Here is a 25,929-nt window from a genome sequence, read left to right as displayed (position 1 = left end):
TTCAAACACTCGGTCTGAATTATCAATATTTGTGCACAAAAGGCGGCAGCATACCTTTCAATATAAGCCACTAATTTTCTTTTGTTAAACTAACATGATATTTTCTTTGAAGAGGCACTGAACTCTGAGCTATCGTATATCCTCAGAAGAACTCAAAGTCCAGATATTTACCCTCGGATTTCATGTCTGTCCCTACCATCCTTTTACTGTTGTTACCAACTCCTACTGGCTCCACCGGCCCGAGTTTCCTGGCCATCCTAGGCAACTCGCTCTCCATTGGTCTTGGCACATCAGGTGGGGTGCTGCATCGTATTAGAGCCCAATTCACACCTTCAAAGAAAGGGTGTTGCTTGATCTCAGTTGCACCCCTCTTCACCCCTAGCCGGTGTTGTGGCTCCTTAACCAGCAAGCCGCGGATTAGATCACGGCTAGCATAACTGGTTGCAGGTGAATCGGGGAATTTCAGCTGTTGCCCTACAACATTGAACAGTGTAGCACGATTTCCTGAGCCTTTAAAGGGGGTTTTGCCATATAGCAGCTCATGTAAGAAAATTCCAAAGGTCCACCAATCAACAGCACTTCCATGGCCTTCTCCTTTGATTATTTCAGGGGCTAGGTATTCATGGGTTCCAACAAAGGACATAGACCGGGCTGCAGTAGGCTCTGCAACAAGCTCCGGGAGGGAATGTGAAGGCACCCCAAATTCAACTTGAGGTTTTCGGGTTTTCTTCTTGTTCTTTTGAGGGAATATCCTCGGGATAAAGCAGGCAGGTTGAATGCAAACTGAAGTAGGCTCAATGCAGGCAGGTTGAACACAGAACGCACCACGTTTTGAAGGATCAGAATTGAATGCTGAGGCTTTGATCAGTGTGGGAGAAACTGCGCATCTTAAGGAAAGATCAAAGTCTGAGAGCATTATATGGCCATCTTCACGGACTAGAACATTCTCTGGTTTCAAGTCCCTATAAACAACACCAAGCATGTGGAGATACTCGAGAGATAATAGAACCTCTGCAGCGTAAAATCTGCATTAAGAAGAAAGACAAGTTTGTAACTTTCTAGCTGAAATTCACTGATCTTAGCCAAAAACCTTTGCTTATGACTATATGATGACAAAACCTTTAGCAATGCGCTTATGCCAACTTCATATTAAAAAAAAAACTCCTGAAACGTGATGCATTTAGATACATGCAATAACCTCCTTGGACAGTGACTTAAATAGTTCTCCAAAAAGTACTTCCTTGTGGGGCCAAGGAAATATTAAGTATCATTACCTCATAAACTGATAACCATTTTGGAATTCAACATAAACAGATAACAATCAGTCCATGGCACCTACAGAGTTAAGGGAACTAAGCAAACTAGGGATTTAAAAGGAATCCATTTCCATGCCCATCACATTCAGTCTCAATAGCCTCCTTGCTATAAACAGTTCTAGACTCCAGTTCACACAAGAGACTTATAGAAGGAAATAAAAGCTTTGGTTAGTTGCATTTACAATTTTATCTCACATAAACAGGCTAGCAGGTCCACAAGGATGGAAAGCATCTCCCTGCCTAGTATTAGCAGCATGAGGGGAAGACCAACATTCATAAACTAGACATATGGCCCAAGGTTGCATAGAGAACTACTATCTTTGGACTCAGTTAACTAGTTTGGTTTTATTTGACCCATGACTCCAAAGATGAGAAAATCAACAGTGTGGATTTGAAAATATGCTGAAGGTTCCCAACATGTGGAAAAGTATGAAAGAGATGAAAACCGCATTCTCATTTGCATGACATTTAGGTAAGAGCTTGCAAAATAAAAGGCAAAACATGTACAAGTGCAACCCTTCCAATAACTAGGGACTAACTTGCCCATAATTCTAACATAGAAAAACAATTACCACACAGTAGGAGACATGCGCAAAACAGAAAGAAAATCGGATCAACAAACTAATCCTCGTGGTCATGGTAGTAAACTTCTGAGAAACCAGAGGAAACTATCATGAAAGTCAATGTGAGATTAGAGACAATACAGGAAGGAAGATAAATAACAGTAAGATAAAAAAGAAACCTTTCAACAGAAATTTTTTCCCTTCAAGGATGCTAATATTATACATAAGGAGAATGTTTATAGTATTTAAGCCATACCTTGCAGCATACTCTGAGAAATGCTTTCCAGGTTGTCGTTGCCTCAATGTGTGTAGATCTCCCCCTGGGCAATATTCCATGACTAGACACAAGAACCTATCAGTTTCAAAATGAGTATACAGAGTGGGGAGAAATGGATGGTCCAGCAGCTGCAGAATTTCCCTTTCAGTCTGAGCCCTGTTCAACTTCTTACGACTTGCAAGCGATGCCTTGTCCATTACTTTCATTGCAAAATAACAAGTACCACTCAGCTCTGAGAGATATACACTACCAATGTCTCCACAGCCAAGCCGTTTAAGCAATCTAAAATGACTCATGCCCAAAATTCCATCTCGAGCCCGGATAGCAAGGATGGCATTCCACCTTGGATCATTTCCTTTATGAGGCTTATTAGCGCTTCCAGTAATATTACTCCAGTTACTGTCATCACTAAGGCCACTGCTGTCACTTGCTTGGCTAACACTAGTCTTTGCACTCTCAAGTGAATCTGCTCTGACACTTCCTTTTGTACTCTTACAATTCCTCTCCATACCATCACTTGTGACTGCATCACTCCTACACGTACTCACAGTGCTATTGACAATGCTCATAGCAGTGGCAATCCCGGTGCTGTCAATGCTGCTATGTGGGCTTACATTATCACTTGGAAGTAAAAGAGCATCCAAAACACATTCTCTTTCATTTGAACCTAGATGAATGTGAGAATTATCAGCATTCTTTGATGCACGTGGACCTGAAAATGGAGAAGAAAGTAGCGTACCTAAATCATTGGGTTCTTCAACCAAACTTTCAGCTGGCGAAAGTACAGCAGGACTTGGTTTCTTATGAGGAACCCTGATTGAAAGATCTTTTAGAAAAGGTCCCTTCACTGACATGCTCTTTATCAAACACCCAGGATCGGACTTCTTCTGACTGATTGGTACATACAAAGTTCCCATTGGATCCATGTCCACAGGTTCAGGGGGGTGACTAGCTCCAGAAAAAGAAATCAGTCCACTTTCCTCCAATGAATCACTGTCGCAATTGAATGTAATAACATCAGGCATGATTTCTACCCTTTCAAGCAAGGAGTCTTTCCCCTTCCCTTTCCATGTTCTTACGGGTTCAGCTGACTCCGATAATTGGGAGTTTCCCACATTACATCTACCCACTCTATCTCCAGAGCGTACAGCTTGAAAATTCAACATAAGACCTCCTTCTCCCTCAAAGACTATATGCTGATTTGACACTGAACTCACAGCGGGCAATTCCCTAGCAAGCAACTTCAATTTTGGAACCCTTTCCATTCCGAGAAATCTCGAACCTTACATAGAGTAATCTTAACAGCAAAGCAACCCTGCAAAATGAGGTAGAGATTGAGTTCAATAATTCGTCTAGTTTTTCTGCTTAGACTTCAAAATAAATCTAATGAACCATTTCTTTTCCTATACTGTCTAACCAAAATTAAATAAATTAACAATGATATTCTCAGATTTTAGCCCACTTTATCAGCACACCAAAATAAAATAGATCACTAACCAATTGGAAACAAACATCAAAATTCACTCGCTGCCATTGCAACTTATCCAGATTTAATCTTCAATATAAAATTTATTTTAAAAAATTAACGTATCATCTATAACATGTACTCTTCCTATATTTTTCTAACCAAAACAGGTTTTTCCCGCACATTTTAACAATAAAAACATATAAAACTTACAAGAATAGAGCAATCAAAGTTCTCTCACAAAGCCTCTAACGCTTGAAAAGATATACTTGACTTCTAAATTTAAAAAGAAAAAAAAAACAGATCAATGAAATAATTCATGAAATCTGTGAATTTGAGTTGCTATCAACTAAATGCCGCGAAAATGGAATTAGAGAAACCCTAGTTAATTTATTTTAGAAAAGAAGATAAAATCACAAATTAAAGATCCACACATCTCTTCTATTCCATTGTCGGAACATTAGCAACGTAAACCCTTCGATTCCACCCTCCAAAACCTCTCAACCTCTGTCTCTTGTCAAGCAGAGAGAGAGAGAGAGAGAGAGAGATGGGGGAGAAAATTCTCTAATAACTCCAACTCTGAAAATATACACACAGAGAGAGATCTTAAAATTCATATTAACAAAACAAAAGAAAAAAGTAAACGGAACGAAAATACGGAACATTCAAGCGAAAAATAACAACTCCCAAAAAATAGCATGACAACATGAACCTGTGCGAACTTTAAAAAATAATCAAAGGATGAGTAAACAGAGATTCGAACTCGGCCTTCAATGAGTCCACGGACTCGAATTTCTCTATAGCAAAAAATTTCCAAAAGAAATGCCAAATTAGCAGCTCCTTCTTGTTGAGGCGGTAGTGCCCAAGCTCTTCCCTCCCTGTCTCGACTTGCAAGTAAGTAAGCTTTTTGTTGTTGTGCTAGTTTAGAAATGGCAGACTAGCTTTTGCTTTTATCGAGAGGGAGGGTGTTTTTGCTTAAATTGCTTTATAAGATTCAGCGGGCGACTGAGAGAGGCGCGTTTGGGGTCCGCATTAAAGCCTGGACCCACGTTTGTTACTTCTTTAAGCTGCATTGCTTTTCAAAGGCTGAATGATATGTTTAACATTCTTAAATGAGCGTTGGATGTACAAATTATGGTTATGGTCTAATGATTACACCTTTTTAATTATTTCATTAAATAAAATAAACATTCTAATTATAATTTTTTTCATATAATCACATATATCATCTAATCAGAAACGGTTATAATTGTGTATTTAATCAAGTTGAGTTAAAAAAAATTGAATTGACGAGCTTATTTTGAAATTTGCATTTTATTTAAGAAAAATCGAGTCAAATTGAGTTGAGTTGTTTGAGTTTCTGTTTAAATTTAATTGTAAATATTTATAATATAATAGTACTATTTGATTCTAATTTAAACGATTTTCAATAATCATATACGATTCACATATATATTTCTTCATATTTTTTTCATATACGATATGATTTATATCATGCAAAGTTGACCGACTCGAGTTGAATTCAAAATAATCTAATAATTATTAAAATTTTAAGTTATTTGATTTCTATTTGAAACCCAAATTGAACTTAAATTTTTTTCAAATTAGATCAAATCACCTCAAGTCAAGTTCAATTTTTTAAGTTGAATCAAATTTTACTCGCTCCTAAAAACGATAACGGAAGGGAATGGATTGTTGAATAATAAAAAATTTAGAATTTTTAATCAAATTTGATTATGATATTAATATAATATAATTTAATATTAAATTAAAAAAATCAATTTAGATAATAAAAATAGAATAAGATTTTGTTTTGTTTTATTTTAGTTTAGTTTAGTTTGTAAAGTTCCAGTGATGGGTCATGATGTCAAAATAACATAGATATTGTAATAGGTAGGGCCGACCCACTTCTAAATTAATTATATAGTAATTGGTATACTATTTTTTTATGGCTTTTGATTATCTTTTTCACCGTAGGTCTTACGTAGTACTTCAGTTACTATCACTACTGTTCACAAAGACGTGGCCTATTGGCTATTGGTATGGTTCAAAGGATTCACTTCGTTACCGATGCTATAAAATTTAATTATTTGAATTAATCACTTGTATTTAATTTATTAATCGATTAGTTTAGATCGGATTTTATAGAGATATATTATAGAGGCGGTACTTCTAATCTAGTTTACTTCATTCATAAATGTCAGTGTTTGAATCCTCTGATCATGTTTAAGAAATCTAATATTTTTTTCCTATTATACCAACTGATTGTTAGTTAAAATTAACTATTTAATTAACTTAATCAAGTTCAATTAATAAATTATAAAATTAATTAAATTAAAACGAATATATATTTAATATTTCAAAATAATTGAACATTTTCAATATCTTTAAATCTATTCAAATAAAAAATTTAACTTTTTCGATAACATTTTTTATTATTTTTTATCAAATAATTTTAATACCACATCTTTCGTAAAGATAAAAATAATAACAAAGTTAATCGTAAAAAAACATTTATTTGAGCAAATTCAACCTCTGTTCAATCAAGTAAAAGAATTGACAATGACAATAGGAGTATGACAATGACAACATCAGAAATAGTGTTGTTAAGTGGTTTGTTGAAGGAGCTTAGATTTAAAGGAGAGCAACGGGTCAAACTTCTAAGTGATAGTGAGCATCCCTTTAAATAGTAACATATCCAGTTTTTCATGAAAGAACGAAGCACATAGAGATATTCAGATTCTGCAGAGGCCGACTATAGGAGTATGACAATGACAACATCAGAAATAGTGTTGTTAAGTGGTTTGTTGAAGGAGCTTAGATTTAAAGGAGAGCAACGGGTCAAACTTCTAAGTGATAGTGAGCAGCCCTTTAAATAGTAACATATCCAGTTTTTCATGAAAGAACAAAGCACATAGAGATATTATTATTTTGTTAGGGAGAAGGTTCAAGGTGGATTAATGCAGATTGAGTATGTGGCTACAACAGAGCAAACAATTGATATTTTTACTAAAGCTTTGGGAGTTGCCCAACATAACTACTTGTTATCTAAGCCGGGAGTAAAGGATGTTTTTTACTCACCAACTTGAGGGAGAGTGTTGAGTAGGTAATAAGTTAGGTGGATTAATGTTAGTTAGGTAGGTAGAATGTAGTTTTGTAATCTGTTAGCTAGTGATTTTGTGTAATAAATGTAGTAGATTAATACTTGAGTTAATTAATGTGAAGAGATGCAATTTTATCTTTTATGGTGTCAGTTTATTCTCTCAATACGATTTTATTAATAATGGATGTGATTAGCACATAAGTATAGTTTGGGATGAAATTAAAATGTTCAAAAAGTTTGGGAACTAATCTAGAATGAAGGTCATAGTTTAGAGATGGATTTGTGTTGTTTTAAAGTTTCAGGACTAATTTAAAACGATAGTCACATTTTAAGGATGGAATTAAAATATTTTAAAGTTTAGAGACCAATTTAAAATGAATTTTATACTTTTTGAGGACATGTGATGCAATTAACTATTTTTATTTAAATAAATTTAAGAATGTTAGGTTATTATTTGATAGTTTTGAAAGGTTAAATTATACAGTCCCCAAACTATTAGACAATTATTTAAACGTTTGATGGTACAATTTATGTGCTTATAAACTATTTTGATTTGCTTTAAAAATCAATTTATTTTTTACTAAATTGAATTATCAATGGATGACAACAAATACTTTTTTAAGGAACGGCCTGAAAATATTTATAGAAATAATGGAATGTAACGTCAAACACATGATTTAATATATATAAAAAAAGTTAACCACTTAAAAAAATATATAATTTAAATATATATATTTTTAAATGAAACAGATTTTAAATATAAAATTCGATTGTGTCCGACTCCTCCTTAACCCTCTAATGTCGACGACTTCTTTAATCCGATGGAAGTCTCTGTTTTATTTTTGTTCATATGATTGAGGTTTCATTATCCGATGCTATATCATATTCTTGTATAATTCAACCATATAATTATATACTTTTTCCCAAATGGCCAACAATAAGTAAGCATTTTGTATCCGCAACACCAAACACATCAGTAAAGTTTCATTCTCAAACTCCATTCTGTTGTCAAATCCAAAGTCCAAACCTCCGAGTTGGAAAAAAAGAAAAAAAACACGAAATGTTTGATCAATTATGGGAAACGAACCAATAAGATTCACTGTCGCCAACGCTGCCCAATTACGAACACCTGATATCCTGAAGGTATAAAGGCTGTCTTAAAGTTTGCCACAAATGTAAACATCCGAGGCATGCGCGTGAATGGTTCTATCAATGTCGATCACTCCCGTGACATTCAATAATTGAAAGGCCAACGCCAGAGATTTAAATTGCAGTATGCTAACTTAATAATGCCCGTTATATAGTGATAGCGGTGTCGTTCGAACTGTTATTCCGTAATTGTGGTATCCACAATTATCATAATAGTACATGTTATATTCTCAATTACGATAAATACAAGGTGACCATAAACATAATTTAAATCCATGTCCAACGCATTTAATGAGTGTTATTTATTGGGATTTGGGTGCTGATTTAGGCCAGAGCGGGCAGATAACCAGCCAAGCAAAGGACGAAGATGAAGCCACTGAGTGCCTGAATGAGTGGCCAGCCTCAACCATCCACTTGTCCGGTTAGGTTTTGTTCACTGCATTCACCAGCCACCAGGTTCACTTTCCATGTTCATAAACAGTGGTGGGAACTGTTTGGACTCGCCGAATTTGGAGTGGAGAGGGGGAAAAAAGCTGCTTATTCAATTGATTTGCTTCACCGTTATTTAGTCAAATAAGTTGATGGGAAAAAAGAGAGAAAGGTAAGAAGGTTGAAAAGTGATTACAATGATTAGCTACATCTGCATATAGTTGCCACTGGCGATGGGATCCTAAACTATCCTTTACGGTGGGATCTGCATACGAACAATTGGTAGGCGGGGAATGAGAAAAATCCCATTTGGAAGTCTGTTTGGTCCCTGCAAATCCCCCAACGTATCAGACTCTTTATCTGGAAGATCTTCCAGAATAAATTAATGACCAAACTAGAACAAACCAAGCGAAGACTCTAATGACCCCCTCTGCCTTGTGTGCGGTGCTTCTGCTGAGACAATTCTACATATTTTAACACTGCAGTTCGGGATCTTTGGCGCAGGCTGATTGTTCCAGGTAACATGCGTAGTCTGGCCTCCTCGTTGGTTATTAAACACTCTAAATAATATCCATCACAAACTCATCGCCACCATTAAATTATGAAATTATTTCAAATTAAAACATGATTAAATTAATAGAATTTTAAAATATTGATGATTTATCGAATTATTTCAATTTAGGATCAATTTTATATGATGTATAAGTTTTAAGGATTAAAAATGTTATTATATCATGTCGCATCATCATTTTCGTTAAGTCAATGGTCAAACCTAATGAATATAACCAAAATAGAAACAAAACATAACTTTAAATATGATTTTAAAAAAATAATAGTTGAGTGATCAAAACATAAAATTAGAATATATGAGTGGCAGAATAGATGGTTTATCTAAAAAATATTTAGGTGATCTAAAATTCTAAATATTAATGCTTAAAAATTGAGTGATTGAAATTTTAATGTCTTCAAAGTTTACAGTCTAAAAGTTGAGGGATTAAATTGAGAGGATTTGTGTGACCAAAAAAAACGTTGACAGTCTAAAAGTTGAATGACCATGCAGGTAATTCATCTTGAATAATAGTAATCAAAAGCCCAATAAGCATGCTATTGCGCCAAAACAAAAACTTGGTTAAATCGGCCCAAAATAGACACCCAATAAAAGATGGAGTTGAATGAATGGTTTGACTCCGGCACGTGGTAGAGTCCACAGGAGGACCGTACGGTTGTCGTTTTTCTCTGCTCAAAATAATACGCCACGTTTGAAGTAGTCAACGTCTCTCCTTGAAAGACTTGCCGTGGCAGTGAAATAGACTGCAAAACCGCAAGATTGTTGGCTTCAACTTTCAGAATCAGTCCCTGTTTGTCAAACGACGTAGTTTCTCTCAACTACCCCCTTGGACTCTTCCACCAAAAAAAAAAAAAAAACAGAAAACTCAGATCTCCGCCATCTCTATCAGCTCTTCGCCCCTGCTATGGCGGTGACCTCTGCTGCCGCAGAGAGGATCGATCTTCCGAGGTCTTCTATGGATCGTTCTCTTTCTAAAGTATCATCCGACGACGTTTCTGATTCTTTACCTTCGCCAAACGACGTGTCTCCCACCGACACTCCCGATCGCAACGATCCTTCCAATTCTGCGTCCTACCCTAGCTACAAAGATGTTGAAATTCAGGTTCCATTTTCTTTCACTCTCTAATAGCTTAATTCATTTCTCCGCTCCCATTACAATTGTCCCGAGAAAAAGAGAGAAAGTAGATTAGGATTATGTTTTGACTTTTGAGTTCAATTTTTTCTACTTCTTGATTATTACGCCCACGTTCTAAAGAAATTACAACATAATTTAGTGATATTTACCTTCACATAACTTTTTTCTTTGAAGGTTGCTCTCCCCTAACTTTCTGTTTTAGAAATATATTGAAGCTCCTTTTTGTTCTTATGGTCAAATTCGTAAACTAGCCACTGAAAAAAATGATTTGAAAATATTTTATCCAATAAGAGATAGAAAATACGATGTTGAACAATGTTGTTGAACTTGGACTAATTATATAATATTGAGAATTTAGTTATAGACGATTGAAAACTTCTCGCACTATGGCTAAATCTGATGCTTTTGAATTTCAGTCTCCGTCAGCATTGAGAAGTGAAGAATACCGCCAACTGTTCAGGCTTCCACCTGAAGAGGTGAGCGTCTCTAATGAGTCACAATCACTAGCTGTTAGCAGTTCTCCTATTGCCTCTGTATTTCGTTTTTGGCATTCTTTGTCTTTTAATTGCAAAAATTGATTCTTGTGATTGTGAGAGAAGATACTGAGAGTTTTTTGTATTTTAAATGCTTGTTCATGCTTTCTGTTTTACTTCTGGTCTAAATGGTATCTATTGTTATCGTTAAACTTTCTTGTGTAGTACCTTTTTTCTAAGTTAAAAAATGGCTTAATGTAAAAATAACTGCACAAACTATACCTAAAGTTAACTTTAGGTGCCTAAAGAATTTTTCATTAAAAATAGATACCTAAAGTTTTCAACGTTATACTTTTAGGTGCCTGGACCGTTAACATCGTTAAATTCAGCCATTAAGTGACACATGTTAGGCATATAAAATTTCAAAAAAAAAAAATTATAAGTCCAACACGTTTCACTTAAAGGCCGAATTTAACGGTAAGCACCTAAAAGTGTAACATTGGAAACGTTAGGCACCTAAAGTTAACTTTGGGTATAGTTTGGGCACTTTTTTTTTGCATTAAGCCTTAAAAAATAGATGAGTTTCCTTGTGTTAAGTCTATTCATGATTAGCATGGGTCAGCAGATCTCTGATACTCTCCTCGTTTGAATTTTTTGTTCTGTAAACACATGCATTGTTTCTCATGATTAGTGTGTCAGAAATAACAACACATTGCATGCAAGTAATGCGTGATACCTAAACTTTCTTATCACATGGATGCTATTCCATTTTTTTAGTTTTACTTTTGGCTGTAGTTTTGAAAATTCTTTCTAATTGAATTGCTCTTTATTTGAAAATTCTCTCAGCATCTTGCATTTTAGAAATCTGAAAAAAGAGTTTTTAAACATTTTCTTTTTTCCTTTGCTGCAGTTCCTTGTTCAGGATTTCAATTGTGCATTCCAGGAAAGTATTCTTCTTCAGGTAATTTACATCTTTACAATGACCATTACTGCCTTGAAGTTGCATGCTTTACTTAGATGATTTCTTTACTCTGCTGCAGGGTCACATGTACCTGTTTGTCCGTTACATTTGCTTTTATTCCAATATATTTGGATTTGAAACAAAGGTATTCCTCAGAATTTGGTTTTTATTCTTAGTTTGGTTTCCAGTGTCTTGTTTCCCTGTCAACTCTTTTATCTTCTATGTAAGAATGATATGATATTGGAATATCTTATGAGTTCCTTCTGCAGAAAATCATTGCCTTCAATGAAATTACAAGTGTTAACAGAGCAAAGACTGCCGGAATCTTTCCTAATGCAATAGAAATTTTTGTTGGAGGAAAGAGGGTACTAGTACTTGCTATGCATATTTCTTCTATGTGCTTGTTTAAGTGTGCATTCATTAATCATTCTATCTGACTCGGCCTTTTGATTTGGCAGTACTTCTTTGCATCATTCCTATCTCGGGATGAAGCTTTCAAGCTCATTAATGATGGATGGGTGCAGCATGGTAATGGAGCCCAAGAAATTACAGAACAACAGGTCTTATTTTTCACAGCTGGTCTACTGAAAAAAGAAATGACAGCTTAGGATTACTGTTGGAGAAGATTTTCTGCTTCTTACTATAAGCAATTCATTAGTTATGCAGGAAATGTTAACCAAATCATTTAATACCCCTTGTAGATACAGCATACATGCATGTCTTAAATTTGAACAACTGATTTTCACTGCTTGTGTTTCTTCTAGAGGTATTTTGTATCATATGCTGATTTCATGGTCTTGTTCTTTATCTGTGTGTAAGGATTTCGGTGAAAATTTTCATTTTATTAAATAAAATTTCAGACATTTTCCCCAGATGTTCTAGAAACTGAGGATCATAGTTTAGTAATAGCAAATTGAGTATTTATTCCAATTGGTTATTTTCTAACTTCATTTACTTTTAGGATTCCATGTCTGAGTCCAGTGCCCAAGAGAATGGTTTTGTTGCAATTGAAAATATCAATAGCTCTAAAAACCCAGTAAATGACATGGAATCTGCAGACAGGTATTCTTTGTGAACAGAAAGGTTTGGGAACCTTCTTGGGAATTCCTTGAAGGCTTTTTTGAATTTTATTTTATTTTATGGATATGAACCTGTGAATTATTTACTTAAAGTGTATTTTTCCGTACAGGAATGAGGACGTTCCCACATCCAGTGGTTCTAAGGTTCCTTCCACTTCTGAAACAAATGCAGTAGTTAGTCCTGGATCAGTTTTAAATGCTGGGGTATCAGCATCTGGAGATACTTATTCATGGAAGCCAGAGGATTGTGATGCGCCAAAGGGTAAGTTACTGCAGTTCTGAATTGTAGCTTTCTCATGTTCATATTATCTCATTTTGAATTCATCATTTCGACTTGTGGCTGTCTGATTTCACACTTTGCTACATAGCAAGTTCCTTGATTATGTATTTAATGTATGTGTGATTGGGTTTCACTTGTTGCGCTACTCTAGACGAGTGATTCAAATGATCTTGATATAGAACTATGGTGTGCCATGGACGGGAGAAGAGAGATAGCAACAGGGGAAAGTGAGAATAGATAAAGAGAGTGGTAGACTGAAATAAGAAAAAGAAAAAAAAAGAACCGGGGGGTCAAGGAGAACAATAGAGGAAGAAAGTGCTATTGAGAGAAATTTTCGGGATAAATTGCTTGAAGTATCAATAATTCCAAAAGCTCCTTAGAAGATTACAACCAGTGTTTTCGCAATAGGATTGGTTGGTTGGTTGGTTGAACCAGGAACTTATGGTCTGAGTGGTGATATAAAATCGGAAATTGAGCGAACCATTATGAACTGATAAAACCGAAAACTGGGACAAAAAAACTGATGGTTGAACTGGTTATGATTTTTAATGAAATTTTCTTTATTTTAATATTTTATTTAATTATTATTGTATCGGAAACCGGTAGTCAGACCTGTTTGGCCTCCAGTTTGGTTCTTACAACATTGATTACAACATAATTTTTTGTCCCTAAATAAATCAAAGTCATGACTTAATGGTTCTTAAAGGGTTGAAGTAAACCTAAAGGACTGATTATGGAAGCTCATCATTTCTTGTAGAAATAGGCAGAATCGTCATCTGTTTGTTGGCAAATGAGGGTATATGTGGCAATAGAAGGTAGATGTGGGCTTTGGTCATAGAAAGTTTCAGGTGGGGGAGGAAACTAAAACACACGTTTTTTTTCATATACAGACACGAGGCCATAGATTCTTCGCTTTTTATAGTATACTACACTTCCTTTTTTGTACCATCTAGTTAGTCTCATTTTTTATAGGATACTACGCTTCCTTTTTTGTAAATGTCATTGCAACCTTTTCTTTTTTTCTTTTTTTTTTGGTTATGCAGTTGCTGAATGTTTTACCAGAGTTGCTGAAACAAAGTTCCCGGTAATAAATTGTGAACTCAATTTCCTAGATTTCTACCATATTGCAAAATATTTGTAACATTGGTATGTTCTTTTTATTCTGAAGAGAGTAATGTTTCTTGGGCTGCAGGTTAAGGTAGAGGAGTTCTTCAATTTGTTTTTTTCAGATAATGCTGTTAATTTCATTGAATCTTTTCATAGAAGGTGTGGAGATAAAGGTATTCTGCTCTGAATTTTCAAGAATTATATAATTTCCAAATGTGCATTTTATTTTATGTTCATGGTTAATTTTTGGATTATATCATATCATAAAAGTGATCACTTATTTCACATATGCCTTTATGATTAATAAATGATTATTTTTACAGAATTTAGGTGCTCTTCATGGCGCCCTCATGACGAATTTGGACATGTCCGTGATGTGTCGTTTCAACATCCAATTAAAATATACTTTGGTATTAGTCCTTTTTTATGCCATCATTTTGTCCTGGAATTGTTATTTATGCTGAGGCTAGCATCATGTCTTATATATTAGTGTTGTTGTCATTATTTATTTGTTTATTTATTTTGAAATAAGGATAAGAAAAATCTTAATGGAAAAAAAAAAACTTTCTTCTTTCTTCTTTTGACTTATTCAATACTGGATTAACTATGAAGTCAGTTTAATGCTGCCTTTCTTTCAGTGTTAACGGTTTTTGTTTTTACCAAGGTGCAAAATTTGGTAGCTGCCAGGAGGCCCAGAAATTTCGCATTTACAGAAACAGGTTGATGATATTTTGTGGTGCCTTGTATGCTATTATATAGTTGAAGACGCTGTATTTGTTATTGTTATTTCTCTGGAAGAATGCATCTTTGGAATGAGCCTTTTACTCTTGATATGTTTGATAGTCTAAAACAACGTATGAAATATTATTTCTCTGAAGGTGTAAATATATTCTAAAACTAGAGCCATTAGTGTGTCTATAGTTTCAGTTAATGAGAAATATTATTGAAGTTGCAGTTCTTGATGCACTGAATGAGTAAAATATTGTTGTTTCTTGTTCTTATCCTAAAACTAAAGATGTACCCTATTATTTTTCTACCCTTACATTTCTCTAAGTAGTTTATTCTTCTATGCATTTAAACACAATGTTCCACCTGGGAATAGGCATTAACTTTTCATTCTTCGATTGGCTGCCTTGTTTTTTTTCCTTGAGATCTTTAATATTCCTTTTTATCCTATTATGTATCCTCGCAATATCACTTTTAATTTTGGACAGTCATTTGGTTGTGGAGACATCACAAGAGATCAAGGATGTACCATATGGAGATTATTTCCGTGTAGAGGTACAAGCTAGACCTAAGCTCCCTTAAACATGCTTGAATGTGCGAAGTGTTCTACTGTTCTCCATTCTTTTGTTTGTCACTTTTGGTCATTAATTATCCTGCTATTTCTTGAGAATATTATGGGTCAGAATTTTCAGACATAGAGGAAAATTGTACTCTAGCCCTTCAAATTGAGAACTCAAAACAAAAGCATGATGACAAGTCTAGTTGGTCTATGTTTATGCAATATATATTGGAGACAAACTTGTCCATTGCATTTCAAGAAGGTTTTTTCAAGATGTTTAGGTTGGTAATCTTTCTTGATCCAAATCATTGTTTGCCCAGGTTTGGTCAATGTTCTAAATTAAATCATGGTATTAAATATACCCGCACTTGGCATGTAAGATTTTAACTTAATTGGTGTGTATTTGTTTTTCAAAAAATTAATCTGCTTTAGAATTCTTCATATTGGGCTTTATATGATGGAGAGTGGAAGAGAGGGTATAGGAGCTCCACTTTCTCTGTTTGAGTTTATATAACATAATAAAACTTGTGAAGATGCTTAATGTGAGTACTTCTAAGTTCTAAGCCATGAAAAAAAGGTCGTGAATAACAGTTCTAATTTTATTTGTTCTGAAAGAACCCTTGTTTTGTGCATAATCTGTTTCTGTTCTGTTTATGACACTTTAAGCTTGGGTCAAAAATGTTCCTGATATGTGCTTGAAATTTCCCTGTATTTTATCAGGGGCTTTGGGATGTAGAAAGAGACAGTGATGACCCACAAGAAGGCTGCGCTTTACGGGTTTATGTTAATGTGGCTTTTAGTAAGAAAACTGTTTGGAAAGGTTTGCCTCAGCTGACTGATGATGAACCACTTGTTGATAGGGTGTTTTTATGGTTATGCATTTCTTGTGCTGCATCTTTGTATTTTGATTTGCTGAGTCGCTGTTGTGTCTCCAGATACAAAGAATTTATTTCTAATTTTCTCTTGAATCCCTAGTTCTTCGCCCTGAGCCATGACAGACATGCATTTACATGTCTCGTATTATAATTGCACCTGCAATTTTATTGCAGAAGTGCCAAAGAGATTTAGAATGAAATAAATTATTTATGGTTTGTAGAGGAAGGAACTATTTGACAAGAAACAGAGAATTTTCGGCAGTTGCAAAACCATTTTGTGTCGCTTCAAAATTGTTTTGAACTTGTGAATTTGGCAGTCTTTTTATTCTTTAAAGATGTTTTTCTTGAATAGCTCAAGTAGTGGACCTTTTGATTTTATATTTAGAATCTGATGCCATCACATGGTACAGGTAAAATAGTGCAGTCTACTCTGGAAGAGTGTCGAGAGGCTTATGCAACATGGATAGACATGGTATTGTATTTCTCCCGAATTTTATGTTTATTTTGTGAAGTTTGTTTGAACATTGATCGAAAGAATGTATATCATTAATGTTTCAGGCCCATGAATTGCTGAAGCAGAACACTGATAAACAAGGAGGTTCGAACTCTGACCATCAGATCTTTTGCGTGTGAAGAATTTCATGGAATGATGTTTATGATCTAGGAAGTGATGCAGATATCAGAAGTACTGACCTAAGCTCCTTTGTTTCAAGCAGGGGTAGATCCTTCTGGAAGCTCAACTGAAAATGGTGAAGTCCAAGTTGAAAGGCCAGTGGCTACCCCGGAACCTTCAGAAAGATCTCATAATACAAGTGATCCAGTAAGGACATTGCAGATGTCCGATTCTCAGGATGTTAGCCAACAAATTGGGAATATTTTGCAAGAAAGTTTGACTAGCGCTTCATCCATCGTGTCTTTGTTAAGAGAGCTTTTGAGGAAATCCTACACATACTTAAAACGCCGGGGCCATATTTCACTGGTCCTAACCGTTGCCTTTGCTGTGATCTTCCTGATGCAGGTTCGTGGTTTGCAGTTAACTTGTTATCTTAATTTTAATTCATTAATCAAGTGCTTTATATAGTTGCACTCCATAGCTTGTCTGTAATAATTAGTCATTACCATACGGATTTATCATTCTCATATCGTTGGATCCTTACAGCTCGCTTTCTAACTGCAGGTAAGCATTGTTGTGCTGTTAAACCGACCGCAACACGTTCATGTGAGTTACCCAGTAGAGTACATGGGTAGCATGATGGGTGGTGGTGGAGGCGGAGAAAGCAGAGCTGAAGCAGTGGCTTGGTTGGAGAAGCGGATGCATCACCTTAAAGAAGAGATGACGATGGTTGAAGCTCGGTTAGAGAGGATGTGGCATGAGCATGCTACTTTAAAAGCACAGTTAAAAGAAATGGGGCAGCCTAAGAAGCATAATAGATAAAATCTTATTTGTACACTTTTTTTTCAGAACGAAAATCTTCATAGTAAATCAGAAAATCAGTACATTCTTTCGTATAATCACTATATGTTCATAGAAGCCTGTAACTGAAATCATCTACAATGAACTGATTGCTTGATATGTTTAATGCTAATGAATGAGATGGGCATTGGAATTTAATGGCGATTATGGTTTTAGTTTTATTCAAATTTAGGTTTAACTTTCAATCGTAATTTTGTTTTCGATATATTTATTTTCGCTTTCATTCTTATTTTTTCAATATAAAATAGAAGCAATGGACTTAGTCCCCCCCCCCAACCAAGAATTATGGTTAAATAAAATTCTTTTCAATTTTGTTTCTAAATGCAACGTGGAGATACTTGGTTTTAGTTATTCCTATTTATTATTGAAAAATATCTTCTGGCGATATCACTTTCAGCATCGTCTATTTCCTGGGTATTATGTGGTGGAGCATAATAATTTAAGGCTGAGAAATACGAAGGTAGGCACACTCGAAAAGTATAATACTTTAGGTTGAACTTAACTTAAAATTTTATTTTTTTATGATATTTTGATTGAACTTAAAATATTATATTTTCATTTTCGGTTGACAACAAAAAATATTATATTTTTCGTAACATTTTCGGTTAAACCTAAAATATTACGAAGAATATAATATTTTAGTTTACGTCCAATTTTATAATACTTTTTATCGTATCTATTCCCATCATTTTTTTTAACCTTAAATTAGGTTTTTTTTTAAAGACTTTCGCCTATTTCCCCAATAATAAGCTATTTAAATTCGTAGGTGTGAGTCATCATTTGGTTGGCACGGAGAGTGTTTATCTTTATTCAATTATTTCTTAGAGTGAAGAGAGAAAAAGATTCCTAAAAGTATATTGATTTGCTGCACTTATTTCTTTCCTAAAATGAAATCCACTGGTACTGAAAGTTGAGTTTTTTTTTGTTGTTGAAGATTTTGTGTTATGTTCAAATCGATGCTATTATCTCTCTTGGGCTTAGCAGTGATGTTCTTCTGTTTTAAGTGAGAGAGGCAAAGATGAAGGTGCTCGTGGTGGGGATATGGCCAATGATGCGAATTCGTTCTTCAAGATGGAGACAGTGGCAACCCCTACGTGGCTATGGTGGTCCTCAGCCATATCAACTATTTCACATTTCATCTCATCACAAAAATAATATTCACAAATACTTAAAAAGATTTTTTTTTAAATAATTTTTTCAACAATATTAATCAAACTTTGCATTAATATTTAAATATCGTTGTCTTATATGCAAAACATATTATATAATACCCTGAATTTTCTAGTGTACTTATGAGAGTTAATATTCTATAGTTCTGGGTCGGCTTAGGTGCATTATTGAATTCTTGAGATAAGTTAAATCTCATTAGATGTACAAGGACTGACTGGGCAAATAACCCATTGGAGGAAATTGAGGTTGATTTGGTTATGTCATTGTCAGCCGTGGATTGAAGGGGACGAATATGAGCTTTCCACCCACCCTTCCCTTCCCTTCATCCTCTCCCTTATCTTCTTCTCCCATAAATGAATAATCTTAGCATTGAGTTGGAGAAATTTCATATCAAGGAAGGTTTGAAACATTTCTAGAAACCCTAATTCACTATTATTAACCTCAAGTTGTTTTACATCATTATTTTCTTCAATTTCATCATCATCTTCAACTTCTTCCTAAACTTCTATCTCTTCTCCTCTGTCACTACTTTCTAATAGTTAAATCAACATAGCATACGAACAAAAAAATTAAAATTAGTAGCATACAAATATACAATGATATATTCTATGAATTTAATCAACATAGCATATTAACAAAACAATTCAATTTAGTAGCATACAAGCAGACAATGGTATTTTTTATAAGTTTAATCAACATAGCACATAAACAAAAGAATCTAAAGAACATAGCATACAAACAGACAGGGATGCTTTAAATACGACATAATATATAAACAAAACAAAACAAATAAACTATAGATATAGAAGAAGAAGAAACAGTTCAAACATAGCATTATCCCCATATTCTCGAAGAAGCAAACGGTTTATTACACTGTATCTTTGATTACATTCCTATGATTTAGATACAATATAGCATGCAAACAAAATACATGCTTATCATACTCCCACAGAAAAGAAACTCTAATCGTATAAAGAACCTCAACCAAGTAAAGAGTCCTAACCGTGAAAAATGCCATAAACTAAGAGCCCTAGACACTCTTAACTTCCCGCAAGAACTTTTGATTTTACCTAGATAAAACGAACTATTTTTATCACAAAGAGTACAGTCTTCTGTAACACCTTTTCCAATAGAGAATATTCAGCGACAATGAATAGATTTTTTTCCTCTGAGATGTTTTGATTTTTCCCCACACAAAATACAACACTCTGAAACTTTTCCCCCTAAAAGCAATCAACCTCTGAAACGTTCTTTTTTCATTGAACACTAATTTTTCTGTTTCATAATCGTGTCATTTCATTTGATTACTATTTTCGAGGTAAGTTAAAAAGGATTAGATTAATTTAATGAAGTCAAACGATCAGTTAGATAGTTTCCTCATTTTTTAATCCACATATAATTTAGGTGGAAATAACATAGATTAATGGTTTAGGTTGAGTAATTATTTAATTTATTTTATTTAAATAAATGATCATATCTTAAATTAATTAAATATTTCACCTTGCCTATGAAGTCTTGAGGCGTTTTTTGTAGTTTGATACAAGGCAGTGGGGAACGTTGTCTTTTCCGTTATATTCTTTGAAAGTGTAAATTGGCATTCCTTCAATTTTGTGTTTTGTTTTCAAAGTGTTTATGCATTGTTATGAAGTTTTGTTTTCAGGGTAGCTTTGATCTCATCTCATAGTTATCCCAATTACTCAACATGGATTTATGCCTAATAGTCGATTATAGTTTCTTTTTTTATATAGTTTGAATCATGTAAAGCTCAAAGTTCTGCTTTTGAAGATTTTCTGTTGTGTCTCTTGAGCTGTGTTCAAATCGATGCTATTAGGTCTCTTGGGTTTAGCACTGATGTGTGGGATTTCTTGTCTTTTAACTGAGGGAGGCGAAGCATGAAGGTGCTCGTGGTGGCCGTGGATATAAACGTGATTTTGCCAATGAAGAGAATTCGTTCAGCAATAGTGACGTACCTGAAGATGGAGAGAGTGTAAAACCCTCTGCAAGGCTTTGCTATGGTGGTCCTAGACCATACCGTGGCGGTTCCAATAATGGATGGGGAGCGGCCTCGCAGGTTGTACGAACGCCATAGTGGTACCCGACGCGGGTAAAAAAACTTGTCTGACATTAGCTTTGATATATGCGTCTGTAATTTAGCCAAGTACACAAACTGATAGTTTTTGCTTTTTTTAAATGTCTGCAGAAATGTACTCAAACGGGAAACTCTGGTCGTGGAAATTGGGGAACTCAGTCTGATGAACTTGCTCAGTAAGTCATCTTGAACAGTTACAATCAAAACTTTCAATGTTATTGTAAAATCAAATAAAGATCACTTAGTTTCATTCCTCTTTCCTCATTGTAATCATTAAATGAAGTGAAATATTGTATTTTTGTTTTTCAGGGTGACTGAAGAAGTTGCCAATGAAGGTGAGAGGAGTTTAGGTGATAAAAAGCTAGCAAAAGAAGAGGAGGGAGGAGATGCAAACAAGGAGAGTGCTGCAAACAAACCCAAGGAAAAAGAGCCCGATGATAAGGTAAATGGTTATTGATGTCTGCAACCTTTGTTAATTATAAATGAAAGCTACTAATTTGGCTATTACTTTGTGCTACTCTTGATATTGTATTTTTATAGGAGATGACTCTTGAGGAGTATGAGAAGGTGCTCGAAGAGAAGCGGAAGGCTCTGCAGACTGAGGAAAGAAAAGTAGATGCCAAGGAGTTCGAGTCTATGCAGCAGCTTTCAAACAAGAAATGTAACGATGAGGTCTTCATCAAATTGGTAAGAGACAGTGATCTGCTTTTACAAGTCTATCATTAATGATTTTCAGCATATTTGTGGGAAACATGCATTAGTCTTTAGTTACCTATAATTGCCTTGTCTAGGGATCTGATAAAGATAAAAGAAAAGAGGCGTATGAGAAGGAAGAGACAGCAAAAAGGTATTTTTACTTTCTATTGACTTGTATTATAGCTTTCCTTCTTTTCCAGTTTTCGAGAGACTATTGGAGTTCGTTGGTTCGTGCCACGTTTTGCACCTTAACTGTGCAGATATTCTGTATTTAGGGAACCTTAATTTATATTGTTTTCAAACTTCCATGATTTAAGATTTCCCCCGTAGTTATTTTCTTCCATCCCATGGTTAAAAAAGATTGCATATGTGTTCCCTTCTCTTTTTACTGCTCTGTGGAAATTTATCTCTTGCTCGCGTAATGTCTTTTCTGGCATGTACTGAATACTGATGGTCCCTATTCTTATGGTGGTGGTAGCCTGTCAGCATTAATGAATTTTTGAAGCCCGCTGAAGGGGAGAGGTGCTATAATCCAAGTAGACGAGGACGTGGTCGTGGTTCAAAAGGGTTTGGTGGAGACGGTGCAGTAAGAAATGCTGAAACACCATCCATCGGAGACCCTGGGCAGTTCCCAACTCTGGGGAGCCAGTGAGATTTATTTAGAACCCCAATTATGAGTTCCATGGGTTTTATTGGACTTTTATGTTCTTTAAATTGTAGGCAGGAAATGAGATCGAATGATCTGGTTTCCTATTGCCAAAGGATCTCGCTGAATTCAATGTTTCATGTATATTTCAGGGTTCCCTGTTTTGTAGGCATTGCCCCCTATTGTTATGTTGTGATCTTACCGTTGTTGCTCACTGCTCACTTCTGTTCTGGAATAGTTGGGTTTTCTTCCAAGAATGATGGCTATTGCTGTTCCCTTAAGCTTGAATCAAACACTTTAAAAGTACAGGTATCATATCAGATATTTTGTCAAAGTGCAAGTACCAAATTATACATTTTAAAAGTATACGTATTATATTGAATATTTTTTTTAAAGTATAAGTACCAAATATAACATTATCCCAGTAATTTAAACGATATGAACTCAGTGTTGGGTGATGACCTTTGAGCTGTTTAATTATTGTCTCTCTCCGTTTCGGCTTTTCACCGTCTTTAGGTTGTCTCTCAATTTATTTTTATTTAATATAAAAATAAGTGTTTAAATTATATATATATTATTTTTTAAATGGTGTTTTAATTTTTTTTCGATCAATTTATATATAACGTTATAAATGTTATCATTCTAGAACAATCGTTAAATTTTACGGTTAAAGAACTCATATCATCTTTATAAAATTTTAAAATTTTTATTTAAATTAGAAAATTAGAAAATTATAATTTTTAAAAGAAAAAACCCAAAATTTTATAAAATTACAAAAAACTCAAAAACTTTTAAAACCCATAACTTCAATCTTTTGTCACGGTAACTACAACCACCATCGTCAATTGGTCAATCATCCAATGATGTGTGCTCAACCAATCACCTACGACCAAAACCCCTTGTTTCCGCAAAAGGCCGAGCACCCAATTGGTCACGATTTAGGTTCGTCATGATTTATGAGTTCTTCGAGTGTTGTTATGGTGATTGTTCATCGATTTAGGTTCGTCATGATTTATGAGTTCTTAAATCTTTAGTGCTTAAGGCTTTTTCTTCGACTCCAGAATTAAACTTTTATGGATATATTACGTCTGCTAATCATTCTCTTTTCTTGGCTTAGCACATTACACCTGTACTACACAACAATCCACAAAACCTAAAAAAACGTGTTCGATTTTGATCGATCTAAATATGTTAAAAAATATTAATTCACCTTTAAAAAGCTATAGTGAAAGTAATTGAAAGATGGAAAATTTCGTATCGACGATTTAGATTGGTACAACTTCTAAATGAAATATATGTTTATTATCTTAGCATTCACACTAAAAATTACTCTAATTCATTAGAATTCTCTATATTATCTACAAAGAAACAACATTTATGATACAAGGGATTGATCATTTTAAAAATTAGACCGGCTCACTAGCTACTACCCTTGGGAGGGAAACAAACAGCTGGAAACGACTGTTAATACCTCGTAGATTGAGGAGCAAAAGGAGGAATCCACCTTAAGAGGATTTCGCGTCTGATTAGCTAGTTGGTGAGGCAATAACTTACCAAGGCGATGATAAGTAGCTGGTCTGAGAGTATGATCTGCCATATTGGGACTAATACACAACTCAAACTCCTACGGTAGGTAACAGTGGGATATTTTTCGTAATAGACGAAAGAAGCCAAAATTCTAAGGAAACGTACCTTTTATGCATAAAAACGATCGATTAACTCTTTGAAAAAATCGACTAATTATTTTTTAATAGAAAATAATTAATTTTATTAAATCAAAGGATTATTTTATAATTTTTTGAGATCCAAAAAATTTATTCTATAGTCAAGGGACTGTTTGCGTAGTTTACCCCCAAACAAAAATAATTACAGCAGCACTTTGACACAAAACACCCCAAGTTAAGGTTTAGGGCTGAGATGCAAGTGTGGCCGAAACTTGGGTTGCGGCCGCGTACTATATAAAACCATAAACTTTTTGTTTCTCGCATAAGCATTAAGCAGCAGCACTGAGACGTTTAGAAAGGAAAAAGATGGAACAAACGTTCATCATGATCAAGCCTGATGGCGTCCAAAGGGGCTTGGTAAATGCTTCTACTTCCGCTCTTTCAATTTTAATTTCTTCCACCTCTAATTTTATCCGAATCTTCAACTCCCTTAACTGCTATAAATTTTAAAAAAATAAGAAAATACCTTGGTGGACTGATTTTTGAATTTTCTAACTAGAACAACTCATTTTCGATTTCAGTTGTATGCAACTTAGTCAACTCTTTAGTTAAGTTCGTAGATCTAATGTATCCAGGGAGAATATATGTCCAACTTGGCTAATCTTCTCTACTGGGTAGCATACGAATGTTGTTTTAGTTTTGTTTTAATCTTTTTTTTTTTGGCATGCTAAGACTAAAAAATGGGTTGCGGGTTAAAAAAAGAAGAAGAAAACTGTATTTCTTAACGAGATTTTTGTCTTTCAGGTTGGTGAAATCATTGGAAGATTTGAGAAGAAAGGCTTCTATTTGAAAGGTAAACTCCAGGGATTTAAATTGGCGGTTGCTGTCGTATTTTTGGTTGCGTTGTGTTTATTACGACTGCGGCCAGTTGTGTTGCATTTTGCGGTGCTATATAATGGCTGCTATTCATTTAAATCCCAGAACTCGTCAATTTCCTGATAGTTTTCTCTCTGCTATTCCTTGGTTTCCAAGAATTGGTTTTTAAGCGCCGTAGAGATGCTTTCAATGTTCACAGTAATTCAGTAATACTTGAATTCAACAGACAAATTGAATTTTCTTTTCCTGAGATTAGTTGCACTATATGCTTTTTGGTGGAATCTTTACCTTTCACTTCGGATGTGCCTAATTTAGGTTTGAAACTCATCACTGTGGATAAATCGTTTGCCGAGAAGCACTATGCGGATCTTTCCGCAAAGCCCTTCTTTAACGGTCTCGTAGAGTACATTATCTCTGGTCCCGTTGTTGCTATGATTTGGGAGGGTAAGAATGTTGTTACCACCGGTCGAAAGATTATTGGAGCTACAAACCCTGCTGAGTCTGCTCCTGGAACAATCCGTGGTGACTTTGCAATCGACATTGGCAGGTTCGTTTAGGCATATCATTTTTGTTATTTCCTTGATCCGGCAATAATTCATATCAATATGCTGATTTTTTTGCTGTCCTTTCTGCAGGAATGTGATTCATGGAAGTGATTCAGTTGAGAGTGCAAGGAAGGAAATTGGTTTGTGGTTTCCAGAAAGCCCTGTTAACTGGCAGAGCAGTGTTCACCCCTGGATCTATGAGTAGATTTTGACTATAAGCTGTTGCAGATCATGGCATCATCATGTTTGTTTCTTGTTAGTCAACTTTTTACTAAGTTAATTACCTTTGGTTACATTATAAGATATATTTGTTTGATGCTAGTATTATTGTGCACTAGAAAGTTCCATGTATCATGAATCAAGTGCTGAAACTCTATAGCAACTGGGTATTTTGGTTTGTATGAATAAAATTTCAGTTGGTAACATGTTTGAATTTTATGGTTAGTCATTAGTGGCTTCTATACGTATTTGTTAGTGGGGGTCAACTAAACTCGATTCGATCCGAAAAAATAATTTTTTTACTCGACTTGAAAAACTTGATTTGAATTGACTTCAAGTTATAATTTTATAAACTTGACTTGGCTCGAATATTTTTAAGTTCAAATCGAGTTATAAACTACAACTTGAATAACTTGAAATTTTTAGTAATCGATGGATTGATTTTTAAGATTAGTCTTTCCGCTATATATGTTTTATGTATATCT

At 34.7% G+C, this 25,929-nt stretch overlaps 3 protein-coding genes and 1 pseudogene across 4 annotated transcripts; 3 read left to right on the top strand and 1 right to left on the bottom strand.

Moving 5' to 3' along the window:
• LOC120161165 (serine/threonine-protein kinase D6PKL1-like) lies at positions 1 to 4,550 on the bottom strand. Of its 2 annotated transcripts, XM_039171429.1 has the most exons (4): positions 4,334 to 4,549; positions 2,896 to 3,471; positions 2,136 to 2,823; positions 1 to 1,025 (listed from the first exon to the last, which is right to left on the bottom strand). In XM_039171429.1, the coding sequence occupies exons 2-4, from the start codon at positions 3,419 to 3,421 to the stop codon at positions 143 to 145; spliced, it is 2,097 nt and encodes a 698-aa protein (XP_039027360.1). In that variant the 5' UTR covers positions 3,422 to 3,471; positions 4,334 to 4,549; the 3' UTR covers positions 1 to 142. The 2 variants fall into 2 exon arrangements, with proteins under 2 accessions (XP_039027360.1, XP_039027359.1); XM_039171428.1 differs by having other exon boundaries at positions 2,136 to 3,471; positions 4,334 to 4,550.
• LOC120161167 (nucleoside diphosphate kinase) lies at positions 2,652 to 25,661 on the top strand. Its single transcript, XM_039171431.1, has 6 exons — positions 2,652 to 2,675; positions 17,160 to 17,166; positions 24,164 to 24,221; positions 24,609 to 24,657; positions 24,996 to 25,227; positions 25,316 to 25,661. Exons 3-6 carry the CDS (start codon positions 24,171 to 24,173, stop codon positions 25,428 to 25,430), a joined length of 447 nt encoding a protein of 148 aa, XP_039027362.1. The 5' UTR covers positions 2,652 to 2,675; positions 17,160 to 17,166; positions 24,164 to 24,170; the 3' UTR covers positions 25,431 to 25,661.
• On the top strand, positions 9,497 to 17,502 carry LOC120161166 (protein VASCULAR ASSOCIATED DEATH 1, chloroplastic-like). Its single transcript, XM_039171430.1, has 18 exons — positions 9,497 to 9,972; positions 10,422 to 10,481; positions 11,389 to 11,439; positions 11,519 to 11,584; positions 11,709 to 11,804; positions 11,898 to 11,999; positions 12,401 to 12,501; positions 12,629 to 12,780; positions 13,842 to 13,882; positions 13,991 to 14,078; positions 14,229 to 14,315; positions 14,570 to 14,624; positions 15,120 to 15,186; positions 15,911 to 16,010; positions 16,476 to 16,537; positions 16,624 to 16,663; positions 16,782 to 17,083; positions 17,243 to 17,502. Exons 1-18 carry the CDS (start codon positions 9,775 to 9,777, stop codon positions 17,498 to 17,500), a joined length of 1,926 nt encoding a protein of 641 aa, XP_039027361.1. The 5' UTR covers positions 9,497 to 9,774; the 3' UTR covers positions 17,501 to 17,502.
• On the top strand, positions 18,581 to 22,146 carry LOC120161055 (annotated as a pseudogene).
• Positions 25,662 to 25,929: the final 268 nt, after the last annotated feature.

The sequence above is a fragment of the Hibiscus syriacus genome, unplaced genomic scaffold (assembly GCF_006381635.1).
Source record: "Hibiscus syriacus cultivar Baekdansim isolate YM2019G1 unplaced genomic scaffold, ASM638163v2 tig00111398_pilon, whole genome shotgun sequence".
Classification (NCBI taxonomy): domain Eukaryota; kingdom Viridiplantae; phylum Streptophyta; class Magnoliopsida; order Malvales; family Malvaceae; genus Hibiscus; species Hibiscus syriacus.
This window is presented reverse-complemented; position numbering and strand designations above follow the sequence as displayed.